The 20,039-nt window shown below is 49.2% G+C and overlaps 1 protein-coding gene and 1 long non-coding RNA gene across 7 annotated transcripts in view; both read right to left on the reverse strand.

Moving 5' to 3' along the window:
- The window catches only part of EVC2 (EvC ciliary complex subunit 2), a 136,240-nt gene that overhangs the window by 58,630 nt on the left and 57,571 nt on the right, over positions 1-20,039 (reverse strand). For all 6 annotated transcript variants that reach the window (XM_058723120.1, XM_058723118.1, XM_058723119.1 and 3 more), the window contains one exon: positions 2,776-3,100. In XM_058723120.1, the coding sequence (XP_058579103.1) occupies positions 2,776-3,100 (325 nt within the window). The remainder of the gene's footprint in view (positions 1-2,775; positions 3,101-20,039) is intronic.
- Positions 14,911-17,985, reverse strand: LOC131507854 (uncharacterized). Its single transcript, XR_009259748.1, has 3 exons — positions 15,422-17,985; positions 15,214-15,325; positions 14,911-15,006 (listed from the first exon to the last, which is right to left on the reverse strand). It is a non-coding gene; the product is annotated as an uncharacterized LOC131507854 (long non-coding RNA).

Here is a 20,039-nt window from a genome sequence, read left to right on the forward strand (position 1 = left end):
TGTCTACCTTGGATGGCAAAGGGGGTGCCACTTTTTTTTTTTTTCAAGGTTTCTCTTTTTATGTTTTGGAGCTGGAGTTGGCAAACTTGTCTGTAAAGGGCCAGATAAATCTTTTAAGGTTTGCTGTCACACATCCTATCCTTCTACTTTTTTTTTCTTGCTTTGCTTTTATTTTTCACCATCCTTTAAAAATGTAAAAACAGGGGCTCCCTGGGGGCTCAGTCGGTTGAGCGACCGACTTCAGCTCAGGTCATGATCTCGTGGTTCGTGAGTTCGAGCCCCATGTCGGGCTCTGTGCTGACAGCTCGGAGCCTGGAGCCTGCTTCGGATTCTGTGTCTCCCTCTCTCTCTGCCCCTCCCCTGCTTATGCTCTGTCTCTCAAAAAATAAATAAATGTTAAAAAATTAAAAAAATATAAAAATGTAAAAACACATTCTCAATCCATGGGCCAGACAAAAACAGGCTGGGCTCATGGGTCTAGTTTGCTGTCTCCTATTTTCTAGTACTTTCCAAGCCTCTTTCCTAGAACGTGTATTATTTTCATAGGAACAAAAATGATAACAAATCTAGGAGAGAAGAGAAAGACGAGCTGTGCGATGGTTTAGGGGTCAAATCACTGCTCTGTGAGCTCAGCACCGTCTTCAGAAGCCCGTGGCTTAGAGAAACTTGGTGTTGACCAGCACAGTCATGGAGGGAGGTCAGAGAGCGGGGTCAGCCAGCAGGAAGCTGGTGGCTGAGGAGTGCCCCCAACCCCTGCCAGACACAAAACCACATCCTAACCCAGAACCTGTGCATGTAACTCTATTCAGAATGAGGATCTTTGCAGATGTAATTAAGTTAAGGATCTCCTGGGACCATCCTGGGCTGTTTGGGTGAGCCCTAACTCCAAAGACAAGTGCCCTTACAAGAGACAGAAGAGATGACATCCCGGGCTAAAAGAGTGCATGTGAAGACAGAAGTCAAGACTGGAGTGATGTGGCCACCAGCCAAGGAGTGCCTGGAGCCACCAGAAGCTGGGAGGGACAAGAAAGGACCTTCCCCTAGAGACTTCTGAAGCGTATGCACGGCTGACACCTTGATTTAGGACTTCTGGCCCCCAGAATTGTCAAAGAATAAAAATACCTTGCTTTAAGCTACTAAATCTGTGGTAATTTGTTATAGCAGTCACAGGAAGTTCATACAGGAGCCGAGCAGAAAATGAGCATCACCCTAAAACGAGATGCATGTTAAGGGGAGGGGGACCCCGGGGGCAAGGCATGAATCTCGCCTCTTTTCATCACCACCCAGCTTGCAGGCTGACAACAGATGACCACCGGAGCGCCACAAGCTGTGGGCCCTGTTTGTCCACGTCCAGGGGAATCTGGGCATGGCCGGCAGGCTGGGGAACAGGAGTTAGCAGTTCAGAAGCCTGTTCCTTCCTAAATAGGTATTAGACCTCCTGAGGATGACCGATTTCTAGACCAGGAAATGGGGGCTCAAGTCCCAGGGACTGAGCCTCTCTCACAGAGGAAGGCAGGTATCAGGCTTGACTGGATGCACTCAGTGAAGAACTCTAGTATGATTCCTCTCAAAACACAAACTGACGGGTTTCTTAGAGAAATGAGAACTGATCTCTGGTCAACAGAAGCCAGCCCTGGGAAGGCCGAGGGTCAGAACTCTCAGAGCTGAGCACTGTGCACTGAGCTTGGGGCAGCCAACACCTCTTGGCTACTTTTCCTGCATCACCTCTCCCAGTCACCCTGAGAGGGGGCGCCCTCAGCCCTGGTTCACAGCCAGGCAGGCTCATCCAGGCCCCCAGGGGCCAAACCGCAATATACTGCAAAGGGAGTCCAGGTCTGTCTGACAATGGAGCTGGTGCTGGAGGGCTCCGCCGTCTAGCACCATGCAGCCCAGACGGACACCCACACACGCTGACGTCACCACCTCCCTGGGCCACGCTCTCTGTGGATGCATGCTTTCTACTCTCCCCATGACCTCCCACAGCACTGTGAACACATCTCTATTCTCAAATAGTTGGATGAGGTCACACCTTCTAAGCGTGAAGATCGTTCATTGAACTGTGAACTTCTTGAACTCAAGAACCATGTCTCATTTTCCTCTGTACTTCCCTGCCTAGCCCAGTGCATGGAGACAGTAAGTGATCAATAAATCCTTTCTAAATAAATTCTAGATGGATGGATGGATGGATGGATGGATGGACGGACAAGTGGATGAAAGGGTGGTGGGTGGGTGGATGGAGAGGCGAACAGAAGGATGGTAGGTAGAGGGATGGATGGATGGATGGAGGGATGATGTATAGATGGACAGGTGGATGGAAGGGTGGTGAGTGGGTGAAAGGATGGATGGATGGGTGGATGGGTGAATGGGTGGGTGGACGGGTGGATGGAAGGGTGGTGGGTAGATGGATGGATGGGTGGATGGATGTATAGATGGATGGGTGGATGGAAGGGTGGTGGGTAGATGGATGGATGGGTGGATGGATGGATGGAAGGGTGCTGGGTGGGTGAAAGGATAGATGGATGGATGGATGGGTAGATGGAAGGGTGGTGGGTAGATGGATGGATGGGTGGATAGATGAGTGGATTAAAAGAGTGATAGGTAGATGGATGAATGGGTATATAGATGGACAGGTGGATGGGGGGGTGAGTGGGTGGATGGATAGATGGATGGGTGATGAGTGAATGGGCGGATGGACGGGCAGACGGATGGATAAATGATGAATCCCTGAGAGAAAGCAGACAGGAGAGTGAAGCCTTCCTTTCAAAGCTGCCTTACCTTCTCACTGACACGTTTCAGCAATTCTTCTGCTTCTTCCATTGCCACCATCTCCCTCTGGTACTGGTTCTCGGTCTTCTTTCTCGTTTCCAGGTCACATTCAGCTGTCAATGCCACCATTTTCCGATCATACTCCTCCTGTATTTCTTTCTCCAGCAACAGAAACTGCGTTTTGAAAACGGAGCCCATCCTCCTCTCTACTTGGGGGGAGAGGTGGCCAGCGCTGGTCAGATTCTTCAGCAGAAGGGCGATGGTATCTCTGCTGATTTGGGTTCGACAAGCCTCCAGGGCTGAGTCGGCCCGATTCAGGGTTGCAATCTCCAACCTGGGGGACACAAAAGCCAAGAGCAGTCCACTCCGTGAAGTCACAGCAGACACCGAAGGTCCCTCAGAGCTCTGAAGTTCTGAACGATTTGTAGGTAATGCCTTTCTTTTTCCCTTTTTCCTCCTTCTCTTCCTCCCTCCCTCCTGCTCCAGCCTGTTACTGTCGGCCAGAGGCCAAATTAGCAGATTCTTCAGTAGTCAGTATGCAGGGTGCCAGGCTGGAAACTACCAGGAATACAACTAATATAAGGCCTGGTCTTTGTCAACAAGTAACGCTTCAACAACAACGAGGAGGCCAAGGGAAAAATGGACAGTTAATATATCCGGAGGATTTTAACATAAAGCCGATTTTACTTTGTTCTGATTAAAAGTCATCTTGTGGAAATAACAACTAAAAGTAATACGGTGCCCCGGATGGGATCCTGGAACAGAAAAAGGACATTAGGAAAACTAGGGAGAAGTTAGGACGGCCGAGGAGCAGGGGGACCCTAAGCTTGCCTCGTCCCTCAAATACAGCTGGGTAAGTATCAAATCATTCTGAGCACGCAAGAAATCAATCTGAGGACTAAGAGAACAAAACTGCAAGTCTACAAGTAGAATCGTGGAAAGTAGGAGCTGCAGAGGGTTGATTTGGGGGAGATAAGAACTGCGGGTTTTGGGGGTGGTGGGGAGGGAACCCTGCTTACGGAGATTACCGCAAGGTATTAGCATCAGCAGAGCACAAAACGTGAAGCTTTAGAAGTCCGACACTACCGGGGTCGTGCCTGGCTTAGCGGTGATCCTGCCAACAAACTGGGCAAATTTGGAAGACATGGATAATAAATTCCTAGACTCACAAGTTACCAAAACTGAAACAGGAAGAAATAGAAAATTTGAACAGACCCATAACCAGCAAAGAAATTGAACCTGTAATCAAAAATCTCCCAACAAACGAGAGTCCTGGGTCAGATAGCTTCCCTGGGGAATTCTATCAGACATTTAAAGAAGAGTTAATACCTATTTATCTCAAATTGTTCCCCCCAAAATTACAAATGGATGGAAAACTTACAAACTCATTGTAAGAAGCCAGCATTACCTTGATTCCAACACCACATAAAGACCCCACTAAAAAGGAGAAGTACTAGTCAATATCCCTGATAAACATGAATGCAAAAACTCTCAAGAAACTATCAGCCAATCGAATCCAACAGTAAATTAAAAGAATGATTCACCATGATCAAGTGGGATTTATTCCTGGGCTGCAAGAGCAAATCAATATTTGCAAATCAATCAACACGATACACCGTTTTATGAATAAAAGAAAGGATAAGAACCATATGATCCCCTCAACCGATGCAGAAAAAGGATTTGACAAGATACAACATCCATTGTTGATAAAAGAAAACCCTCAACAAAGTAGGTATAGATGGAACATAACCTCAACATCTTAAAGGCCATATACGAAAGACCCACAGCTAGTATCATCCTCAACGGGGTAAAAACTGAGAGCCTTTCCTCTACAGTCAGGAACAAGACAAGGATGTCCACTCTCACCACCACTATTTAACACAGTACTGGAAGTCTTAGCCTCAGCAATCAGGCAACAAAAAGAAATCAACAAGGAAGAAGCCGAACTTCACTATTTGCAGACGACATGATACTCTATGTAGAAAACCCAAAAGACTTCACCAAAAAACTGTCAGAACTAATCCATGAATTCAGCAAAGTCACAGGATATAAAATCAACATACAGATATCTGTTGCACTTCTATACACCAATAACGAAGCAGCAGAAAAAAAAAATCAAGGAATCGATCCCATTTGCAATTGCACCAAAAACAGTTAAGATATCTAGGATTAAACCTAACTAAAGAGGTAAGAGATCTGTACTCTGAAAACTACAGAACACGGAGGAAAGAAATAGAAGAGGACACAAAGAAATGGAAACACATTCCATGCTCATGGACTGGAAGAACAAATATTGTTAAAATGTCTACACTAGTCAAAGTAATCTACACATTTAATGCAATCCCTATCAAAACACCACCAGTATTTTTCACAGAGCTAAAACAATCAATCCTAAAATTCGTATAGAACCACAAAAGACCCTGAATGGTCAAAGCAATCCTGAAAAAGAAAAGCAAAGTGGGAGGCATCACGATTTAGGACTTCAAGCTATATTACAAAGCGGTAATCATCAAGACAGTATGGTACTGGCACCAAAACAGACACATACATCAATGGTACAGAACAGAAAACCCAGAAATGGGCCTACAACTATGTGGTCAACTAATCTTTGACGAAGCAGGAAAGAACATCCAATGGAAAAAAGACAGTCACTTCAACAACAACGTGTAGAAGAATGAACCTGGACCACTTTCTTACACCACACACAAAAATAAACTCAAAATGGATGACAGCCCTCAATGTGAGACAAGAAACCATCAAAATCCTAGAGGAGAACACAGGCAGGCAGCAACCTCTTTAACCTCAGCAAGAACAACTTCTTACTAGACACATCTCTGGAGGCAAGAAAAACAAACGCAAAAATGAACTACTGGGACCTCATCAAAATAAAAAGCTTCTGCACAGTGAAGGAGACAATCAACAAAACTTAAAGGCAACCTATGGGAATGGGAGAAGATATTTGCAAATGACATATCTCACAAAGGGTTAATATCCAAAACCTATCAAGAACATATCAAACTCAACACCCAAAAACCAAATAATCCAGTGAAGAAATGGGCAGAAGACACGAATAGACATTTTTCTAAAGAAGACATCCAGATGACTAACAGAAACATGAAAACGATGCTCAATATCATTCATCATCAAAGAAATACAAATCAAAACCATGATGAGATACCACCTCACCTGTCAGAATGGCTAAAATTCACAACACAAGCAACAACAGATGTTGGCCAGGACGCAGGCAAAGGGGAACCTTCTTGCACTGTTGGTGGGAATGCAAACTGGTGCGGCCACTGTGGAAAACAGTGTGGAGGTTCCTCAAAATGTTAAAAATAGAACTACCCCATGATCCAGCAACTGCACTAGTAGGTATTTACCCAAAGGATATAAAAATAAAAATACAGATTCAAAGGGGTACATGCACCCCAATGTTTATAGAAGCACTATCAACAACAGCCAAACTATGGAGAGAGCCCAGATTTCCACTTACTGATGAGTGGATAAAGAAGATGTGGTATATATATATATATATATATATATATATATATATATATATATATATAATGAAATATTACTCAGCCATTAAAAAGAGTGAAATCTTGCCATTTGCAATGACGTGGATGGAGCTAGAGTGTATAATGCTAAGCGAAATAACTCAGTCAGAGAAAGACAAATATCATATGATTTCACTCCTATGTGGAATTTAAGAAACAAAACAGATAAACCTATGGGAAGGGGGGAAAAAAGAGAAGAGTGGGAAATAAACCACAAGAGACTCTTAACGACAGAGAACAAACTGAGGGTGGATGGAGAGGAAGTGGGTGGGCTGATGGGTAAATGGATGATGTGTATTAAGGAAGGCACTTGTTGGGATGGGCACTGGGTGTTGTATGGAAGTGATGAATCACTAAATTCTCCCCCCTGAAACCAATATTGCGCTGTTGGCTAACTAACTAGAACTTAAATAAAAATTTGAAAAGAAAAATAAAAGACAATCTAGGGAAATCTGAATGAAGTACGGACTTTGGTGAAGAATGGACCGACATTGGCTCATTGATTGTAATAAGTGTGCCATAACCATGTAACCTGCTGACAACAGGGGAGATTGTGTACAGTGTAGGGGGGAACTCTCCTTACTGTCTTCTCAATTTTTCTGTAAATCTACAACTGCTGTAAAAATAAAGTCTACTCAAGAAAAATCAATGAGATGCATCACAGGGTCCCAGGTTCTAGAACTTGATTGTGGTGGTGGTCGCATGACTCGATCCTTTACAGGAATGTGTCAGATTATACTCTTAATACGGGTGAATTTTACAGTATGTTCATCATACCTCTATATAGCTATAAAAGGATGCATAGAAAAATTAATGCTCATGATGAAGAGTGTGGATAACAAAGACAAACAGAAAAAGACTTCCTTTACTGTAAGACCAATATTTCAACACAACCAATGAAGGCATTTGGCTGTATTTGCTTCCAGTTTGTTTCTCTAAGCCTACCCTTCTCCATGTTTGCACACCATTTACACTGATGCAAAAACAATTCTGTCCTTTTTTTTTTCAATTAGCACTGTAACAGGAAACTTCCAGTGGTGTTTAAAAGTCATAAAAGTTTGAGGCGCCTGGGTGGCTCAGTCGGTTCAGTGTCTGACTTCGGCTCAGGTCAGATCTCACAGTTAATGGGTTCGAGGCCCAAGTCGGGCTCTGTGCTGACAGCTCAGAGCCTGGAGCCTGCTTCGGATATTCTCTCTCTCTCTCTCTCTCTCTCTCTCTCTCTCTCTCTCTCCTCTCTCTCTCTGCCCCTCCCCAGCTCGCATTCTGTCTCTGTCTTTCAAAAATGAATGTTAAAAAAAAATTGTTTTAAAGCCATAAAAGTTTCCTTTACAGTGGTTGCAAAATAGTTCGTTTTGCGATGTACCATGATTTTTAACCATTTTTCTAGTGTTGCACATTTGGGTTACTTGAAAAATTCAAAACCTAAAATAGTCCCACAGTAACTATCAATGTAAAGAGTTTTTGGGGTGCCTGGGCGGCTCAGTCAGTTAAGTGTCTGATTCTTGATTTCAGCTCAGGTCATGATCTCACAGTTCCTAAGTTCAAGCACCACATCAAGCTCTCCACTGACAGTGCAGCGTCTGCCTGGGATTCTCTCTCTCTCTCTCTCTCTGCCCCTCCCCTGCTTGTTCTCTCCTCCCTCTCTCTCTCTCTTTCTCTCAAAGTAAGTAAACTAAAAAAAAACCACAAAAACCAAGAACCAAAAAAAAATCCCACAATGTCAGTTAAATCTACTTTTTTCTGCCCTCCCTTTTCTCTTTTATGCCATTGGTTTGTTGGGGGAGCTAGATTATTCATCCTGCAGAATGCTCCACCTTCTTTCCATGGGGTGTCACTGTTCCTCTCTCCTCTGTATTTCCTGTAAAGTACTAGTTACATCTCATATCTTGATTAGAATCAGACTTAATTTGTTTTCCAAAATAGCCTGTAAGTGGCACCATATGTTTCCTATAAGGTCAAGGGATGGCTAAGTTCTAAGAGCGATCAGGAGGTTCAAGTAAGCGCCAGCATGATCCCTGCATCACAAAGTCTATCAACCTTCACCTAATCGTTTTAGCATCCAAGTGCAACTGTTAACTTAGATCCACGATTTCATTAGGGGCTGGAAAATGTTCATTTTGTAATTCTATCACTTCCACATTCGTAAAGCTGACAGTCTTCAAACAATCCAGTTGTTCTGACATAAAGCCTGTAGACAGAATGGATGTTTGATTCTTTGCTAATTACAACTGATGCCACAGCAACTTCCAATGGTGACAAATGAGATTGGGTCCGTGTTTTTCTTTTTTTTTGTTTGTTTCCTTATTTTGTTGTTATTTTGTTTTATTTTGTTTTGGTATTTGAAAACAAAAGGATGCTCAAACTTTTGCCAAATCCCTGAGAATCTGAGCTTTGGATAACTTCTACTGGGAAACTCACAAGAAGAACATGAAGTGTGTTACCAGGCAGCATGGCTTACGGGGCAAATGACCCCTGATTGATAGATCACATCTGGATGGGGGCACCTGTACATGAGCCATGAATGTCTAGCAGGGAAGCCACACTCTGGACTTCCTCAAGGGAAGTGACTCTGGGAACTGGGGATGTCCCTTGTGGGGGGACCCTGGAAGCTATGCTTGTGAGTTGTTACAGGAGATTCTGGCTCCTGTGGGGTATGAAGCTTTTAAGACCGGAAGGCTCCCACCTGAGCCCTGATGTGGATTACATCTCCTTGCACTGAGCTGTGTCGCCTGGCGAGAAAACACCTCCCAGACAGCGACGTAGTCCACAATGTGACCTGGGGCAAGGACACCCACGGAAGAATGCCCGATGTCCTCGTGGCAAGCCATGTTCCTGCCCCTCTGGCCATCTGCTTACACGGGGTCAAGTGTAGCTTATGGGAGTCTTCTGAGTCCAAGTGTTTACCTGGACCTAGGAACACCCCCTCCTCCTGTCCTGCATCATTGTGAAATTACAAATTTTTATGTATCTGGTGGGTTTCAATCAACTGCAGTGATAATTCTTTTTGGTGCTCAAATTTTTCCATCTCAGGTCAAACTAGCTCCTGTGTCCTTTAGACATAACCCGATCAGCCTTTTTTTTTTTTTTAAGGTTTATTTTTTTATTTTGAGAGAGAAAGAAAGGGAGAACGAGCAGGGGAGGAGCAGAGAGAGAGGGAGAGAGGGAATCCCAAGCAGATTCTGCGTTGTCATCACAGAGCCCGACGCAGGGCTCGAACACATGAACCGTGAGATCATGGCCCAAGCCGAAATCAAGAGTCAGAGACTCAACTGACTGAGCCACCCAGGCGCCCCTCATCAGTCTACTTTTAAGTAACAGCTCAGGCATTTCGTCTCTCATTTTCTCCACCACTACTCACTGAGCCGGTGTGTGTGCTGAGTGTCCCAGGTCACAAAGCAAGAAAGAAGCACGTGCAGGGTTAAACATCCAAAGAACGAGGCCATGTTCCACAGGCTCAGAAAAAAAATTACTTCTCTGCCGAGAGAGACACAGTAGATTTCACATCTTTAATGAAGCTGTTTGTGGCAGGCAAGCTCGTGGTCCCCTGAAGACATCCACGTCCTAATCCCCAGAACCTCTGGATGCGCTGGGTTACGTGGCAAAGGAGAAACAAGGTTGCGGATGAAATTAAGGTGGCTCATCAGCTGACCTTAATGGTAGAGAGATAAATAACAAGGGTCTCTAAGAGTGGGAGGAGGGGGCAGAAGATGAGTGGGATCGGGAGAGGAAGGAAGGGGTGGGGGGTACGGGGTCATCAGCCCTGAAGATGGAGGACGGGCCAGGAGCCCGGGAGAGGGGAAGTCTCAAGGAGCCGGAGAAGGCAAGGAAACGGATTCTCCCCTAGAGCTGACCTCCTGACTTTTCTTGGGGAGGCCTGTTTTGGACTATGACCTCCAGAACTAGAAGACAATGCATTTGTGCTGGTTGAAGCCACCCAGTTCGCGGTGATTTGTTACTGCTGAATACGAAACTCCTACATCTTGCCCGACCACTCTATCCATCATTCATTCATTGGTTCATTGATTAACTTGCACAAGAGAGTGTTGCGGCTGCCTGTCGGGTGAACTCCCAGTGTTCTACCAGGGACGTGGGGGTTGGAATGAACAAGAGGACATCTCTGTAGGTCATTGCCGTCCAACCACCTACCAGTTAAGGGACCCGGGGAAAGAACTTAGCTCCCCCAGAGGATAAGGGGGGGCACCCTCACAGGGTGGTGTTCAGGGTTAAAAGAGGTAAGAAATATAAAACGCACGGGGTAGCGTCTCAAATTTTATTGGTTCTAAGTAATCATAGTTCCTTGGCTAACCTTGTCCCAGGGGACAGGTGGCGGAATAGAATATCGCGCATGGCTCGCCCTTCCCAACTGCCCGGGAAGACAATCTCATGAGCACTTCCTGTCCAAACAGTTTTAATGTTAATCACCATGGATAAACTGTCAGAAGAGGGCAACAGTCAAAACTGCCAGGGTGTCCCCAAAGCCACAAAGGAAAGAAAAATGTGCCTTTAAACCAATTAAAATGCCATGCAGTTAATGAGGCCAACTCTCATCTGTTAAATTTCCCAAATGGCCACAGGAGAGGAAAATAAGAATTAGGAATTCATCGTCTACATACGGGACTGGATCCATTGCTGTGGAGGCAATTCCCACCATCCCCTACGGCATTTTAAATTGTTTCTAATGAAATGCACATAAATATCCACCTCCCCCCCCCCCAAGTCTCTAATGGTTCCATGGGACAGAGACACTGTGAGTCACACATGCTGGGCTGAAATTCTTACTACAAGTTGGCGGAGTTGGTGGGATTCCAACACTGCGTTCTCAGGGAATATTCATTTTTCTCAGGTCACAAAGATGTCATGTTTTCACTGCACTGTAAGGTGAGTGTATTTGCTCAGGCCAGTTCTGTTACACCGTACGAACGATATACATACTCTTGTAAATGAGAGACTCACACCGGGTGCAGAATGATGTCCAGCCCATAAGAGGCACTTAATAAATGTAAGCCATTATCGTTTCTTAACAGGCTTGCTTATGATAACATCTTTCTCAAAGAAACTGCCCAGTTTAAATTATCCCAGAACTGATTAGGACTCTGATGGTTAGCTACTGATGATAAAGAAAAGAGAATGACATTAGTGTCTTTTCCCCTATTGATTTCATGTAAAAAATTAATTGAGTTCTCATCAAACGGCGAGGAAGGTGTCAGAACAAAATTAGGGTCGGATTTGATACACAAGGCAGAAAACGTTCTCTTGAATGTGAAAGAGACCTCACTGGCCTGGAGGGTAATTAATCCAGAAGGAAAAAGAAATCAGCCATGGCCGTTTTTCAATATAAATCTGGGACCTTCAAGTTGGAATAACAGACCCACAAAAAGCAAACAGTACTAGGGAAACTGGAATTTTCTTCCTAGGAGTCCATTTCCACGGAAAGTGATCCTGCAGGGGGATCCCCTGTCAGGACCATAAATCACATCAGTGTACTGGTGATGTTGAAGGCATAGACAATGCAAGTCGAGCAGGGAACACACCTCCTGAGTATCTTCATTGTCAAAACGGTAATGAGAGCCTAACTCAGAGCAAACGTAGTCATCGTACGTGAGCCAAGACATCAGTTAAAAGTTACGATGAACCATACGCTTTGGTTTGGTAAGAACTCAGATTGTAGGCTACCAGGAATGGGCGGTCTGCATCCTCCCTCTGTGACAGTCTTTCCTCTTGCTGATCCCTCCGTGTAGAAGTCGGGTCGGGCCCGCCCTCCGCCGGCCTCCAGCTTCTCCTTGCCCGCCCCTGGCCCCCGCACTGGCCACAGCCCCACACACCAGTCGGCTCTGCAACAGACCAAAAGGAGTGAGCGCTCCTCTGCCCACTTCAAATCCCTCCGGAACGTTCCTCCCAGCTCCCTTTCAGGCACACGCCAATCACCTTGTCGCAAAAGGCAGCGCACACCGCATTATGTCTGAAAGCACGATGAACTTGGAAGTCACAGCCACTCAGCTTCCAATCTTAGCATCGTCCCTTCAGAGCTGGGTGATTCACGTGTGCGCCTTGGTGTCTCTGAGCCTAGTTTCCCGGCTGGTTAATGAGAATGTTATCACTGTGTCAAATGAAGGCCATTAAGAGGATGAATAGCAGTGCCTCTTACGCACAGGCTTTGTTTTACTAGCTTTACAAACATCATCCCATCTAATCCTCATAACAGCCTTATAAAGTAGGTGATTAACCTTTTTTTTAACACGTGAGCAAACTGAGGCACAGGAAAATTAAAATGCCTGACTGAAAGTAGCATAGCTATTAGGTGGCAGAGCAGGGATTGGAAGCCTTAACACGTGGCTCCGGATCTACCCTCTGTCCTGCTGCTTCAGTCACACCAACACGCGCAAAGCGCTTAGCTAGTGCCTGAGACAAAACGGATGCTAAGAAAGGTTATTTCACATTGTTGTTGCTGTGTCTGTGTCTGTCCAGTCTTCCTTGATATCATTTTTATGACAAAGAAAAGAAGATAAGAGGGAAACATGACAAACATAGATGGGTGAATGGATGGATGGGTGGATGGATGGGAGGGTAGGTGGATGGAAGGATGCATGTACGTATGTACGGATGGATGGGTGTACGGATGGATGGGTGGGTGGATGGTGGGTAGATGGGTGGAAAAGTGGGTGTATGGGTGGATGGATGAATGGGTGGGTGGATGCATGGGTGGATGGATTGATGAGTGGGTGGACGGATGGATGGGGGGATGGATGGAGGGTGAATGGGTAGGTGGGTGGATGGATGGGAGGGTAGGTGGGTGGATGGGAGGGTAGGTGGACGGAAGGATACATGTACGGATGAATGGATGGACGGATGGGTGGGTGGGATATACACACGTATGAAGGGATGGGTTGGTGGCTGGGTTGGTGGGTTAGCGAGTGGGTGGCTGGACGGATGGATCATGGATGAGCGGACAGATGGGTTACAGCTAGTCAGCTAGGAAGATAGATAGCTCTTGAAACTCCTCTACCTGAAGAGCATCTGAAAGAAACTTTAGGATGAAACATTTAAAGAGGAGATAAGATAAACCTTGGATGTCTGCTAAATCATCTTTCCAACCAACGCTCAGATTTCCTCAACACCTTCCCTGCCAAGGAGTCCCCCAGCCTCTGTGCTGCACACACACGGTGATGGGGAGCTAAGTGCTCCTCCAGGCAGGCTGCCCATTATCGGAGAGCTCAAACAGAAAGGTCTTCCTCTTAATCCCCTGACATCCGCTTCCCTACACTTCCCATCACTGTCCCCGGTTCCTGTCTTCTTCGTGACCGCCTCACAGAAATCTGGTCATCGTGATCACATGCACACAAAATATCAACACTCCAGGCCTAACGGCCTTGGGCAGATGACACAGAGCCTTGCGGGCTGTGGCGAGGATCAGGACTTTGCCAGGAAAGAGCAAGGCAGCACGGGGCCTCCAGTAAGTGGTCAGGGCTGTGGAAACCATCCCCCACCACACCCCGGCTGGTATGTGGAGAACGGACTGGGGCTCAGGGATGGATCTCAGGTCAGCGCAGGCCAGTGAAGACAGGGTGATGGTCAGGCTGCAGGAAGTGGCCATGAGATGACAAGAGGGAGGGAGAGACCCTGCAGAGGATAGTATCAGGATGACGCCACAACGTGCACAGATTCGCTGGTTCTGCTCACATAGAACTACGAATGTAGACTTCTGGATCAAAACAAGAGGGAGGGGCGCCTGGGTGGCTCAGTCGGTTGAGGGTCCGGCTCTTGACTTTGGCTCAGGTCACGATCTCACAGTCTGTGAGTTTGAGCCCCACATCGGGCTCGGGGCTGGGCATGGAGCCTGCTTGGGAGTCTCTCTCCCCCTGTCCCTCTGTCCCTCCCCAGCTCTGTCTCTCTCTCAAAATAGATAAATGAAGAAACTTAAAAAAAAAAAATGAAAACGGGCTGGACCTCGAAGGTGTACAAGCCACCCACACAACGACGAGAAGCTGTACTTGTCTCCAGGGCTGCTGTAACCAGCGAGGGTGCGACGCCCAGAATCAAGATGTTGCAAGGGCTGGTTGCCTCTGAATCTAAGAGGCTGTGCCCCTTTCCTGGCTGCCGGTGTGGATGCCGTGCTCAGCAACCCTCGTGTGGAGGCATCACTTCCATCTCTGCCTCCGTCTTTGTGGGGCGGTGCGGGGGGGGGGGGCGGGGGTGGTGTCTCCCTGTGTGTGTGTGTGTGTGTGTGTGTCTAAACTTCCCAATTCTTAAAGGACACAATTGTAGGACACAATTCAACTCACAACAAACTCCGAGGGATGAAGGTTCCTATTGACCATGGGATATCCAAGTAGAAATGGAATAACCACCTGCGAGGCGTGCTCGAGAGAGTATTTCTGCTTGGGCCAAGAATCCAGGCCACGGATTCTCTTTAGCAGCAAGATGCTACAGTCCTCCCCATTCTTCTCCCAGGGAGGAGGGGACGCCACCCTCACGGCTCCCTCCAGGGCTTCCTGTTCCAATGCCACCTTGTCCGGAAGGCTGTTCCCGAGGCATCTACTTCACGCAGTCCTTGCCATTCCCCATTTGACCCACTGACCTGTCACCTCCGTACATTTCATCTTTATTTATTTTCTGTCCCCGCCGACCACGGACAGCTTGTGAGGACAAGGACTTTACTTTGGTCCCTGCCGTACCTGCACAGTGCCTGCAAGACACGTTGCTCGTTACACGTCTCCCAGATGGATAAACCGGAAAGCCTAATTCCACGGGGCCACATCTATCTGTCTATCTGGGAACCTGACTCCCGCCCTCGTCCTCTGGCTCCTCCTTCTGCCTGAGGCCACGCCTTCTTGGTGAAGGCAGAGCTGGAGCCCTCCCCTCCCACCCTGTGCAGTGTCCTGTCCCCAGCCACCTGTACCCCGTGCCACCTTGCCGGGACCCTCTGTGAGTCTGTCTTCTCTGTGAACTGCGCGAGTGTCCAGAGATCGTGGAGCACTCCTAGCCCATCTTAGCATCTGCAGTGCCTGGAAAGTGGCTCTGGGTGAGAATGTGCTCGGGGAACACCCATCGGAGAGGGGATGAGCGAGCGAGAGAAGAAACGAGAGCCGTAAAGGGCTGACCTGCCGGCTGGTCTTCTGGGCTGTACACGGTGATCACCACTCAGGCCAGAGTCTTCGGGGACAGCACGTCTCCTACAGCGCTGACTTCCCCCAGCACCGAAATACCCAGGATGTTTAGGAACGTCAGGCTGCAGTGACTGGGAAGGAATATCGTCCCAAAGAGAGCTGTGTACATGAGTGTCAAATGACCGTCTTGGATATTTTCACGCATTCGTGACAAAACAGACAAAAGTAGCAGAAACAACAAAGCAAAGACTTTCAAAGTAAAACTTCTGAACTAAATCCCTGGGGAAGCATCCCGACACCAAATCGGTGAATGCTTGAAAAGAAAGGAGCTTAGAAATCCCACTGAAATTGAAGCGGCAAGGGGGCGGTCTGAGGGTTCACCTTCTCCGAGGGTGACAGACCCCAGTCCGACTCAAAGCCCGAAGCCCACGCCCAGCAGTCCAGCCTTCACAACCGGGCCGGCCTCCCTCTCCATCCGACCATCCATAGCACCCCGCCCTGCAGGATAAGCCGGTGACCTGGTGTTTCCTGAAGCCCGTGTCCCTGCCTGAGCCACTGCCGTCCCCAGTCAGCCTCACTGGTCACTGAGCACACACCAAACCCCCAGCCCATAGACCCCTCCCGGCAAGAGGGGACTCTGGGCGAGGTTCTCAGAGCCCCAGGCATCACCTCCTTCGTGGCGCCCAGCTTGGTCAGTGTAATCATGTGTTTTTCCATGTGATTCTCTGATGAATGCCTGTCTCCCCCACCAGCCTATGATCTCCAAGGAGCCGGGACCCCGCTGGTTGGGCTCACAGTAGCTTTTCCAGCCTTCCAGCCCACTGTGGACTCAACAGCTACATGACACGCTCAGGCACAAGGCACAGCAATGAATTAGGAGCTGAGAGGCGCTGAGTAACTGTCGTCCATTTCTGCGACATCTATGGAGCTGAGTCACAGAAAAGAAAAACGTGGATGTCAGTGGGCAGAACAGAGCCAAGCACTAAAGGGTCTGGAAACAGGTGAACCGCTCGCCACGAGCCCATCCAGAGCCCTTGTTCTCAGCCCCGGGCGTACGTGAGCTGGTTAAACCCTCACCTCCCACTGGGTGGGCATTGTCACCACTCCCAGGTTCACATGAGGACACTGAGGCACAGGGAGGTTACAGGCAGTGCTCAAGGTCATCGAACGATTAAACGGCAGATCGGGAGTGGGGGGCAAGCGCTGTGACTCAAGCCGTCCAGCCTAAGCCCAGGCCACCTCCTCTGCTCACCAGACAAAGAAACACAGACACGTCTTCAACGTGCAAAAGACGTCCCACCTCGTGCGTTACAAGAAAAGCGCAGGTGAAAGCTACAGGAAGGAGCCTCGGTTTCCCATCAGACTGACCACGGCTACGACGATCCGTAGCCACGGGGACGAGCATGTGCGACACAGGGACTCGGCTGGAGCTGGCCCGGCCTCTCTGGTGGGCAGTCTGACAGCAACCATGAAAAGTTCACAATAATGCAGCAATTCCACCGTGAAGAACTCATACTGCAGTTAAGGTTGCACGCGTGCGCACAGCCCTCGACGCAGGAGGTTACCGGCCACGCGTTTGCTGGGGGCTGTGGAACACGGTGTTCACGAACGCGGCCGGCTCCGCACTCAGACCGCCGGGACTCACATCCTCCTACTTGCCTTGTGACCCTGGGCAAGTGACGCACACTCTCTGTGCTCTGGCCTCATCTGTCAACAGTCCTCAGCTCGGAGGCTGCTTTGCGGGGAGACGGGTTCATGCACGTAACACAGAGCTGTCTTTCATTTACATTAAATTCTCAGTGAATTCAGTAATCGTTCCTGTTACTAGGAAGTTATGCAACCCCTGGGGGTGCCCGGGGTGGCTCCGTCGGTTAAGGGTCCAACTCTCGGTTTCGGCTCAGGTCGTGATCTCACAGTTGGTGGGATGGAGCCCCACGCGGGGCTCTGTGCTGCCGGTGGGGAGCCTGCTGGGGATCCTCTCTCTTCCTCTCTCCCTCTGCTCCTCCCTCGTGCACACTCGCTCACTCTCTCTCTCTCAAAATAAACATTTTTTTAAAAGACGAATATTATACAACCACTTAAAGAACAGGCTGTTATACATAGTTATGGATGTTGAACAATCCCCAAGATTGTTGCAAAATGGGGCAACATAAAGGAGCAAAACAGTGCGCGAGATAGGCTATTACTTTGCATTAAAAAAAAAAAGAGTCCATGTGTAAAAATGCAGATAGCTGTGGATGATCCCCCCCAGGCTGCCTGCCACGGGGAACGGACTGCCTTTGGGCACAGGGATGAGAAGACAATTCGTTTTGCACACTATGGCCTTTTATGCCCCTCTAATTCTTGGCCCTGTTCACTATTCACTATTCAACAAGTTGGCTGAGCAGAGGCAGGAAAAAGAAACATGGGCGTCAATCGGAGTCAGGGACTATGGGGTGTTCTCTTCCCTGGGACACAGGGAGTTTCTCCCGTGCTTGTGACAACCTCTCTCCTGGATGCTGTCTGTGGCTGGTGCTGCCCGGCCGTGTATAGTAAAGTCAAGCTGGTGGCCCAGGGCAGGGCCCTGAAAAGTCTTTCATTTCCCTGGGTGGCCATCCCCAGGGAAGCGGGCTCTCCTCCTGCCTGGCACACGCACTTGCCGTCTGTGACCAGTATCCATTGGTTGGGACTGGCCAACCTGAGTGGCCAATGCTGGGGAAGGGCCATGCGGGTCTCCCTCTCCTTGGGGCCCCTTCACGTGGAGGAGCTCTGTGAGGGAACCGACAGGGGGACAGGGGTTGGCACTTGGCAAGAGCAGCCACAGTACCTGCTGACCGGAAGCAGGACGTCCCCGAAGGCGGCTTTCTTGGAGGGGGGAGGGGCTGCAGTGTCTCACCGTGGGGCTCATCACGCCTGCACATAAAGCCACATCCTCCGATCGAGCTTTCCAAAGTAATGAAAGTGACGAGTGATTTCGATTTTTGGCTGGAGAACATGCCAGATACAGGTCTTATTTCCCAACTGGTGCAGACCTCAAGGTTGACGGGAGGTGAGAGCTCTGTAGTGACCCCCCTCAGCCACTCCAACAGTTGAGGTGATTCCTTTCATCTCAAGAACCCCCTAAGAGGCTGCGTGGACCTCCTGGCCCGGGGAAGCGGTGGTGTGGATTCCGTGGGATGCGAAGTCAGGAAGAAGATCACGTCCCGCCCTGCAGAGGTTCGCTGGACCACGTGGAAACCACCCACACACGGCAGAGGCGCGGCCCGAGGGTTACTCATTGTGCGGTACGTGTCCGGGTGGGAGTCATTTCCCCCTGCCGATGGCGGGCATCCCGGGGGCCCTCGCTTTTCTCGGCTTCCTCTCCGGCACCTCGCCAAGCACAGCGCCAGGCGCGCGGCGGTGGAGGGGGGGGGGCTCACAAAACACCTGCTTCTAAAAGCAGGAAAGTGTCTCCTCCAAGAAACCCTCACCTTGCTGGGAAGATGACAGTGAGGGTTGCCATGGGAACGAGATGGGCCTTACCACTGCTCTGCTCTCCCGGTCTGTCCCCTGCACAAATCCCGCTCTGGCTTGTCAGCCACTGGCGGGGACCCAGCAAGCACCTCCTGGGAACCCGGCGGCAAGGCACAGGTGTGAGGGCGGGGCTTCCGCCTCAGCTGGCCTGTGTGCTTGTGTCTGTCAAGTGAGGCTCTAGGTGAACCCCGACATCCATCCTTCCAGAAATCCAGGACCGGCCCAGGCATGAGTATCTGCATGGTGGGTTGGGGGGGGGGGAGGCAGGGAAGAGGCAATTGGGGAGTCCGTGAAGGCTTTCTTTCAGACGCTAAGGCCTCTCCTGGACACCTTCCCACGCGTCCGGTCTCCTGAATTCTCTCTGTGCCTTGTGAGGACATCAGGAGGCACTGTCACACGCCCATGCCCTGTACACGCGGGATCACTCTGCCAAGAACGCCCCCCTTCCCTGCCTGACACTGTCCTAAAGACCTAAGGGTCCTAAAGACCCTCCAACACCCAGTGCGGTTTCACCCAGACTCATTCACAAGACGCTGCTGATACTTAGCTAGCGCTGCCAGACCTGTTCCAAACAAGGGCTCGGGGGCTCACGTGGGAGTCAGACACACAAACCGAGCCTTACAAAAGCATGTGGCGAGGGCGCCAATGGAGGCCCGAAGGCAGGGAGCTTGCCGGAGGCTGGCTTGTGTCCCCACCGTGTCACCCAGTGCTCGGCACACAGCAGATGCTTTCAGATCCATACGGGAAGGGGGCTGGAGGGCTGGTGGGTGGGAGAGACGGAGGGAGGGAGGAGAGGGAGTTGAACTCGAAAAGTGAAGGGAGTTATCACTGGCCTCTTACTGTGGCCAGCCCCCACGAGAACTCCAGTGAGACAGCAGGCAACAGCTCATGAAGTGAAATCATTCAATGCCAAAAGGACTTCCAGGCCCCCGCCACGTGCAGGGAGCCATTCACACCCCAGCCACACGGAGGGAAGCAGGAGTGCTACGCCGGTGGCAGAGAAGAGCCGCCCCCCAGGCCGGGCCCCCTTCCCTCCCGGGGTGTCTTCACCATCCAGATGGATCTCCATCATATGGGCTTAGTGTGTGAGGAAGCAGCAGAGGAACCAGCCCGGGTCACA

This window comes from Neofelis nebulosa, chromosome 3, assembly GCF_028018385.1.
Source record: "Neofelis nebulosa isolate mNeoNeb1 chromosome 3, mNeoNeb1.pri, whole genome shotgun sequence".
Lineage (NCBI taxonomy): Eukaryota > Metazoa > Chordata > Mammalia > Carnivora > Felidae > Neofelis > Neofelis nebulosa.